General features: G+C 43.0%; 1 protein-coding gene across 1 annotated transcript; it reads right to left on the minus strand.

Annotated features, from left to right (window-relative positions):
- Positions 1–6268: 6268 nt before the first annotated feature.
- On the minus strand, positions 6269–8871 carry LOC127918471 (hormonally up-regulated neu tumor-associated kinase homolog A-like; the record flags this gene model as incomplete). The annotated part of the gene is made up of 3 exons (XM_052501746.1): positions 6269–6437; positions 6952–7078; positions 8744–8871. Coding segments are annotated over 3 exons (424 nt in total), but the record flags the coding sequence as incomplete, so codon positions are not given.
- Between the last annotated feature and the right edge of the window lie 1005 nt (positions 8872–9876).

The raw sequence follows: 9876 nt of genomic DNA on the forward strand, positions 1-9876 counted from the left end.
ATTACAGTAAGTTCCTGTCATTAACAGGTGGTTTCCTTACATTACAGTAGCTCCTGTCATTAACAGGTGGTTTCCTTACATTACAGTAAGTTCCTGTTATTAACAGGTGGTTTCCTTACATTACAGTAGTTCCTGTTATTAACAGGTGGTTTCCTACATTACAGTAAGTTCCTGTCATTAACAGGTGGTTTAACAGAGACTATAATTACAGTAGTTCCTGTCATTAACAGGTGGTTTCCTTACATTACAGTAAGTTCCTGTCATTAACAGGTGGTTTAACAGAGACTATAATTACAGTAAGCTCCTGTTGTTAACAGGTGGTTTAACAGAATATAATTACAGTAAGTTCCTGTCATTTAATAATAATAATATATGCCATTTAGACTCTTTTATTCAAAGCGACTTACAGTCATGTGTGCATACATTCTACGTATGGGTGGTCCCGGAATCGAACCCACTACCCCTGGCGTTACCGCGCCATGCTCTACCAACTGTGCTACAGAAAGACCAGGTGGTTTCCTTACATCACAGTAAGTTCCTGTTATTAACAGGTGGTTTAACAGAGAATATAATTACAGTAAGTTCCTGTCATTAACAGGTGGTTTCTTACATTACAGTAAGCTCCTGTCATTAACAGGTGGTTTCCTTACATTACAGTAAGTTCCTGTTATTAACAGGTGGTTTCCTTACATTACAGTAAGTTCCTGTTATTAACAGGTGGTTTCCTTACATTACAGTAAGTTCCTGTCATTAACAAAGGTGGTTTAACAGAGACTATAATTACAGTAAGTTCCTGTCATTAACAGGTGGTTTCCTTACATTACAGTAAGTTCCTGTCATTAACAGGTGGTTTAACAGAGACTATAATTACAGTAAGCTCCTGTTATTAACAGGTGGTTTCCTTACATTACAGTAAGTTCCTGTCATTAACAGGTGGTTTCCTTACATTACAGTAAGTTCCTGTCATTAACAGGTGGTTTCCTTACATTACAGTAAGTTCCTGTCATTAACAGGTGGTTTCCTTACATTACAGTAAGTTCCTGTCATTAACAGGTGGTTTCCTTACATTACAGTAAGTTCCTGTTATTAACAGGTGGTTTCCTTACATTACAGTTCCTGTCATTAACAGGTGGTTTCCTTACATTACAGTTCCTGTTATTAACAGGTGGTACATTACAGTTCCTGTTATTAACAGGTGGTTTCCTTACATTACAGTAAGTTCCTGTTATTAACAGGTGGTTTCCTTACATTACAGTAAGTTCCTGTCATTAACAGGTGGTTTCCTTACATTACAGTTCCTGTTATTAACAGGTGGTTTCCTTACATTACAGTAAGTTCCTGTCATTAACAGGTGGTTTCATACATTACAGTAAGTTCCTGTCATTAACAGGTGGTTTCCTTACATTACAGTAAGTTCCTGTTATTAACAGGTGGTTTAACAGAGAATATAATTACAGTAAGTTCCTGTTATTAACAGGTGGTTTCCTTACATTACAGTAAGCTCCTGTCATTAACAGGTGGTTTCCTTACATTACAGTAAGTTCCTGTTATTAACAGGTGGTTTCCTTACATTACAGTAAGCTCCTGTCATTAACAGGTGGTTTAACAGAGACTATAATTACAGTAAGCTCCTGTTGTTAACAGGTGGTTTAACAGAATATAATTACAGTAAGTTCCTGTCATTAATAATAATAATAATATATGCCATTTAGCAGACTCTTTTCTCCAAAGCGACTTGTGTGCATACATTCTACGTATGGGTGGTCCCGGGAATCGAACCCACTACCCTGGCGTTACAAGCGCCATGCTCTACCAACTGAGCTACAGAAGGACCAGGTGGTTTCCTTACATCACAGTAAGTTCCTGTTATTAACAGGTGGTTTAACAGAGAATATAATTACAGTAAGTTCCTGTCATTAACAGGTGGTTTCCTTACATTACAGTAAGCTCCTGTCATTAACAGGTGGTTTCCTTACATTACAGTAAGTTCCTGTCATTAACAGGTGGTTTCCTGTTATTAACAGGTGGTTTCCTTACATTACAGTAAGTTCCTGTCATTAACAGGTGGTTTCCTTACATTACAGTAAGTTCCTGTTATTAACAGGTGGTTTCCTTACATTACAGTAAGTTCCTGTCATTAACAGGTTGGTTTCCTTACATTACAGTAAGTTCCTGTCATTAACAGGTGGTTTAACAGAGACTATAATTACAGTAAGTTCCTGTCATTAACAGGTGGTTTCCTTACATTACAGTTCCTGTTATTAACAGGTGGTTTCCTTACATTACAGTTCCTGTCATTAACAGGTGGTTTCCTTACATTACAGTAAGTTCTGTTATTAACAGGTGGTTTCCTTACATTACAGTAAGTTCCTGTCATTAACAGGTGGTTTCCTTACATTACAGTAAGTTCCTGTTATTAACAGGTGGTTTCCTTACATTACAGTTCCTGTCATTAACAGGTGGTTTCCTTACATTACAGTTCCTGTTATTAACAGGTGGTTTCCTTACATTACAGTTCCTGTTATTAACAGGTGGTTTCCTTACATTACAGTAAGTTCCTGTTATTAACAGGTGGTTTCCTTACATTACAGTAAGTTCCTGTCATTAACAGGTGGTTTCCTTACATTACAGTTCCTGTTATTAACAGGTGGTTTCCTTACATTACAGTAAGTTCCTGTCATTAACAGGTGGTTTCCTTACATTACAGTAAGTTCCTGTCATTAACAGGTGGTTTCCTTACATTACAGTAAGTTCCTGTTATTAACAGGTGGTTTAACAGAGAATATAATTACAGTAAGTTCCTGTTATTAACAGGTGGTTTCCTTACATTACAGTAAGCTCCTGTCATTAACAGGTGGTTTCCTTACATTACAGTAAGTTCCTGTCATTAACAGGTGGTTTAACAGAGACTATAATTACAGTAAGCTCCAGTTGTTAACAGGTGGTTTCCTTACATTACAGTAAGCTCCTGTCATTAACAGGTGGTTTAACAGAGACTATAATTACAGTAAGCTCCAGTTGTTAACAGGTGGTTTCCTTACATTACAGTAAGTTCCTGTTATTAACAGGTGGTTTAACAGAGAATATAATTACAGTAAGTTCCTGTTATTAACAGGTGGTTTCCTTACATTACAGTAAGCTCCTGTCATTAACAGGTGGTTTCCTTTACATTACAGTAAGTTCCTGTCATTAACAGGTGGTTTCCTTACATTACAGTAAGCTCCTGTCATTAACAGGTGGTTTAACAGAGACTATAATTACAGTAAGCTCCTGTTGTTAACAGGTGGTTTAACAGAGAATATAATTACAGTAAGTTCCTGTCATTAATAATAATAATAATACATGCCATTTAGCAGACTCTGTTATCCAAAGCGACTTATACATTCTACGTATGGGTGGTCGCGGGAATCGAACCCACTATAATAATAATAATAATATATGCCATTTAGCTGACGCTTTTATCCAAAGCGACTTACAGTCATGTGTGCATACATTCTACGTATGGGTGGTCCCGGGAATCGAACCCACTACCCTGGCGTTACAAGCGCCATGCTCTACCAACTGAGCCCCTGGCGTTACAAGCGCCATGCTCTACCAACTGTGCTACAGAAGGACCAGGTGGTTTCCTTACATCACAGTAAGTTCCTGTTATTAACAGGTGGTTTAACAGAGAATATAATTACAGTAAGCTCCTGTTATTAACAGGTGGTTTCCTTACATTACAGTAAGTTCCTGTCATTAACAGGTGGTTTCCTTACATTACAGTAAGCTCCTGTCATTAACAGGTGGTTTCCTTACATTACAGTAAGTTCCTGTTATTAACAGGTGGTTTCCTTACATTACAGTAAGTTCCTGTCATTAACAGGTGGTTTCCTTACATTACAGTAAGTTCCTGTTATTAACAGGTGGTTTCCTTACATTACAGTTCCTGTTATTAACAGGTGGTTTCCTTACATTACAGTTCCTGTTATTAACAGGTGGTTTCCTTACATTACAGTAAGTTCCTGTCATTAACAGGTGGTTTCCTTACATTACAGTTCCTGTTATTAACAGGTGGTTTCCTTACATTACAGTAAGTTCCTGTCATTAACAGGTGGTTTCCTTACATTACAGTAAGTTCCTGTCATTAACAGGTGGTTTCCTTACATTACAGTTCCTGTTATTAACAGGTGGTTTCCTTACATTACAGTTCCTGTCATTAACAGGTGGTTTCCTTACATTACAGTAAGTTCCTGTCATTAACAGGTGGTTTCCTTACATTACAGTAAGTTCCTGTCATTAACAGGTGGTTTCCTTACATTACAGTAAGTTCCTGTTATTAACAGGTGGTTTAACAGAGAATATAATTACAGTAAGTTCCTGTTATTAACAGGTGGTTTCCTTACATTACAGTAAGTTCCTGTCATTAACAGGTGGTTTCCTTACATTACAGTAAGTTCCTGTTATTAACAGGTGGTTTAACAGAGAATATAATTACAGTAAGTTCCTGTTATTAACAGGTGGTTTCCTTACATTACAGTAAGCTCCTGTCATTAACAGGTGGTTTAACAGAGACTATAATTACAGTAAGCTCCTGTCATTAACAGGTGGTTTAACAGAGACTATAATTACAGTAAGCTCCTGTCATTAACAGGTGGTTTCCTTACATTACAGTAAGTTCCTGTCATTAACAGGTGGTTTAACAGAGACTATAATTACAGTAAGCTCCTGTCATTAACAGGTGGTTTCCTTACATTACAGTAAGTTCCTGTCATTAACAGGTGGTTTAACAGAGACTATAATTACAGTAAGCTCCTGTCATTAACAGGTGGTTTCCTTACATTACAGTAAGCTCCTGTCATTAACAGGTGGTTTAACAGAGACTATAATTACAGTAAGCTCCTGTTGTTAACAGGTGGTTTAACAGAGAATATAATTACAGTAAGTTCCTGTCATTAATAATAATAATAAATGCCATTTAGCAGACTCTTTTATCCAAAGCGACTTACAGTCATGTGTGCATACATTCTACGTATGGGTGGTCCCGGGAATCGAACCCACTACCCTGGCGTTACAAGCGCCATGCTCTACCAACTGTGCTACAGAAGGACCAGGTGGTTTCCTTACATCACAGTAAGTTCCTGTTATTAACAGGTGGTTTAACAGAGAATATAATTACAGTAAGCTCCTGTTATTAACAGGTGGTTTCCTTACATTACAGTAAGTTCCTGTCATTAACAGGTGGTTTCCTTACATTACAGTAAGCTCCTGTCATTAACAGGTGGTTTCCTTACATTACAGTAAGTTCCTGTTATTAACAGGTGGTTTCCTTACATTACAGTAAGTTCCTGTCATTAACAGGTGGTTTCCTTACATTACAGTAAGTTCCTGTTATTAACAGGTGGTTTCCTTACATTACAGTTCCTGTCATTAACAGGTGGTTTCCTTACATTACAGTTCCTGTTATTAACAGGTGGTTTCCTTACATTACAGTTCCTGTTATTAACAGGTGGTTTCCTTACATTACAGTTCCTGTTATTAACAGGTGGTTTCCTTACATTACAGCTCCTGTTATTAACAGGTGGTTTAACAGAGAATATAATTACAGTAAGTTCCTGTTATAAACAGGTGGTTTAACAGAGACTGTGTTGTTTACCCTACCCTAGCCTGTACTCCAGGTGTTGTTTACCCTACCCTAGCCTGTACTCCAGGTGTTGTTTACCCTAACCTAGCCTGTACTCCAGGTGTTGTTTACCCTAACCTAGCCTGTACTCCAGGTGTTGTTTACCCTAACCTAGCCTGTACTCCAGGTGTTGTTTACCCTAACCTAGCCTGTACTCCAGGTGTTGTTTACCCTAACCTAGCCTGTACTCCAGGTGTTGTTTACCCTAACCTAGCCTGTACTCCAGGTGTTGTTTACCCTAACCTAGCCTGTACTCCAGGTGTTGTTTACCCTAACCTAGCCTGTACTCCAGATGTTGTTTACCCTACCTAGCCTGTACTCCAGGTGTTGTTTACCCTAACCTAGCCTGTACTCCAGGTGTTGTTTACCCTAACCTAGCCTGTACTCCAGGTGTTGTTTACCCTAACCTAGCCTGTACTCCAGGTGTTGTTTACCCTAACCTAGCCTGTACTCCAGGTGTTGTTTACCCTAACCTAGCCTGTACTCCAGGTGTTGTTTACCCTAACCTAGCCTGTACTCCAGGTGTTGTTTACCCTAACCTAGCCTGTACTCCAGGTGTTGTGTGCTAAAGTGTGTTATTATAAAGTGTAGTGTTTCCTAACCTACCCTGTACTCCTTGGAGAGCCTCTTCACCTTGTTGTTGAGCAGGAAGTAGACAGCCAGGGTGTGACAGGCTCTGTTGGTGAGCACGGCACTCAGCACCTCGCTGTGTTTGTAGCCCATCCTCTCTGTCATATGCAGTAATACCATGTGGTTGATCTCCTCAATGTGGATCCTAGAGAGACAGAGAGACGTCAGCCATCAGACTTGTGTGTGTGTGTGTACCTGTTGAGGTAGGGTGCTCCAGTGTTAGCTTTAGCGTTAGCCAGTTGACCTGTGTGTGTACCTGTTGAGGTAGGGTGCTCCAGTGTTATCGTTAGCCAGTTGACCTGTGTGTGTACCTGTTGAGGTAGGGTGCTCCAGTGTTAGCTTTAGCGTTAGCCAGTTGACCTGTGCGTGTACCTGTTGAGGTAGAGTGCTCCAGTGTTATCGTTAGCCAGTTGACCTGTGTGTGTACCTGTTGAGGTAGGGTGCTCCAGTGTTAGTGTTAGCGTTAGCCAGTTGACCTGTGTCTGTACCTGTTGAGGTAGGGTGCTCCAGTGTTAGCATTAGCCAGTTGACCTGTGTGTGTACCTGTTGAGGTAGGGTGCTCCAGTGTTAGCTTTAGCGTTAGCCAGTTGACCTGTGTGTGTACCTGTTGAGGTAGGGTGCTCCAGTGTTAGCATTAGCCAGTTGACCTGTGTGTGTACCTGTTGAGGTAGGGTGCTCCAGTGTTAGCGTTAGCCAGTTGTAGCCAGGAGTCAGACATGACCTGGTGGATGTTGGGTCTCTTAGCTGGATCTGGTTCTAACAGCTTCTTCATTAGACAGATGGCCGCTGTGGAGAGATAGAGGGGGAGAGAGAAGGGGAGAGGGGGAGAGAGAAGGGGAGAGGGGGAGAGAGAAGGGGAGAGGGGGAGAGAGAGGAGGGAGAGGGGAGGAGGGGAGAGGGGGAGAGAGAGGAGGGGGAGGGGAGAGAGAGGAGGGAGGAGAGAGAGGAGGGAGAGAGAGGAGGGGAGGGAGGGAGGGGGATGGAGGGGGAGAGAGAGAGACAGAGAGGAGGGAAGAGAGCAAGAGAGAGATGGAGAGAGAGAGAGAGAGAGAGAGAAGAGGGAATGTGGTGAGAATTTGTTAAAGCTACAATCTGGGATTTGAAAAACAAGAAAACAGCCGCCAGCCACTTGTTTTGGCACATTTGTTTTCTGTGTCTGTCTCTGTGTGCTCTCGTCTCTGTGTGTCTGTCTCTGTGTGTCTGTCTCTGTCTGCTCTCGTCTCTGTCTGCTCTCGTCTCTGTGTGCTCTCGTCTCTGTGCTCTCGTCTCTGTCTGCTACTCTCTGTCTGCTACTCTCTGTCTGCTCTCGTCTCTGTCTGCTCTCGTCTCTGTCTGCTCTCCTCTCTGTCTGCTCTCCTCTCTGTCTGCTCTCCTCTCTGTCTGCTCTCCTCTCTGTCTGCTCTCCTCTCTGTCTGCTCTCCTCTCTGTCTGCTCTCCTCTCTGTCTGCTCTCGTCTCTGTCTGCTCTCGTCTCTGTCTGCTCTCGTCTCTGTCTGCTCTCGTCTCTGTCTGCTACTCTCTGTCTGCTCTCGTCTCTGTCTGCTCTCTCTGTCTGCTCTCGTCTCTGTGTGTCTGTCTCTGTCTGCTCTCCTCTCTGTCTGCTCTCCTCTCTGTCTGCTCTCCTCTCTGTCTGCTCTCCTCTCTGTCTGCTCTCGTCTCTGTCTGCTCTCGTCTCTGTCTGCTCTCGTCTCTGTCTGCTCTCCTCTCTGTCTGCTCTCCTCTCTGTCTGCTCTCCTCTCTGTGTGCTCTCGTCTCTGTGTGCTCTCGTCTCTGTGTGCTCTCGTCTCTGTGTGCTCTCGTCTCTGTCTGCTCTCGTCTCTGTCTGCTCTCGTCTCTGTCTGCTACTCTCTGTCTGCTCTCGTCTCTGTCTGCTCTCCTCTCTGTCTGCTCTCCTCTCTGTCTGCTCTCGTCTCTGTCTGCTCTCCTCTCTGTCTGCTCTCCTCTCTGTCTGCTCTCGTCTCTGTCTGCTCTCCTCTCTGTCTGCTCTCCTCTCTGTCTGCTCTCGTCTCTGTCTGCTCTCCTCTCTGTCTGCTCTCGTCTCTGTCTGCTCTCCTCTCTGTCTGCTCGTCTCTGTCTGCTCTCCTCCTGTCTGCTCGTCTCTGTCTGCTCTCGTCTCTGTGTGCTCTCGTCTCTGTCTGCTCTCGTCTCTGTCTGCTCTCGTCTCTGTCTGCTCTCGTCTCTGCTGTCTGCTCGTCTCTGTCTGCTCTCCTCTCTGTCTGCTCTCCTCTCTGTGTGCTCTCGTCTCTGTCTGCTCTCCTCTCTGTCTGCTCTCCTCTCTGTCTGCTCTCGTCTCTGTCTGCTACTCTCTGTCTGCTCGTCTCTGTCTGCTCTCGTCTCTGTCTGCTCTCGTCTCTGTCTGCTCTCGTCTCTGTCTGCTCTCCTCTCTGTGTGTCTGTCTCTGTGTGCTCTCCTCTCTGTGTGTCTGTCTCTGTGTGCTCGTCTCTGTGTGTACCTGTAGAGAGAGAGGGCGGTAGAGGGTTCATATCCTTGTCCACCATCTTCTGGTGCAGAGCCCTGAGACTGAAGGGCTCCACGGTGAAGGGAAGGCTGCCGGTCAGCATGGCGTACATGTTCACTCCTCTGTAAGGGACAACATGCACAGGAACGTTACCCACCCGTGTACAACACTCACCCACCCGTGTACAACACTCACCCACCCTGTGTCTACAACACTCACCCACCCGTGTACAACACTCACCACTCCACTGTCATGGAAACAGGAACGTTACCCACCCGTGTACAACACTCACCCACCCGTGTACAACACTCACCCACCCTGTGTACAACACTCAACACTCCACTGTCATGGAAACAGGAACGTTACCCACCCGTGTACAACACTCACCCACCCGTGTACAACACTCCAACACTCCACTGTCATGGAAACAGGAACGTTACCCACCCGTGTACAACACTCACCCAGCCACCAATAAATGTCATAATACATGAGTTCTAGTGAACTGGTTGAGAAGTGATCTCGTAGTTCGAATAGATGTCTTTACTGTTTACAGTCTAGAAGTATTTATTCTGACAGAGAAATAGGGTGTGTGAATGACATGAGACGTAGTTGTTGTAGACGTGAGACGTATTGTTGTAGATATGAGACGTATTGTTGTAGACATGAGACGTATTGTTGTAGATATGAGACGTATTGTTGTAGACGTGAGACGTATTGTTGTAGATATGAGACGTATTGTTGTAGACGTGAGACGTATTGTTGTAGACATGAGACGTATTGTTGTAGATATGAGACGTATTGTTGTAGACATGAGACGTATTGTTGTAGACATGAGACGTATTGTTGTAGACATGAGACGTATTGTTGATATGAGACATAGACATGAGACGTATTGTTGTAGATATGAGACGTATTGTTGTAGATATGAGACGTATTGTTGTAGACATGAGACGTATTGTTGTAGACATGAGACGTATTGTTGTAGATATGAGAGCGTATTGTTGTAGATATAGAGGCGTATTGTTGTAGAGACGTATTGTTGTAGACATGAGACGTATTGTTGTAGATATGAGACGTATTGTTGTAGACGTGAGACGTATTGTTGTAGACATGAGAGCGTATTGTTG

This window comes from Oncorhynchus keta, unplaced genomic scaffold (genome assembly GCF_023373465.1).
Source record: "Oncorhynchus keta strain PuntledgeMale-10-30-2019 unplaced genomic scaffold, Oket_V2 Un_contig_14285_pilon_pilon, whole genome shotgun sequence".
Lineage (NCBI taxonomy): Eukaryota > Metazoa > Chordata > Actinopteri > Salmoniformes > Salmonidae > Oncorhynchus > Oncorhynchus keta.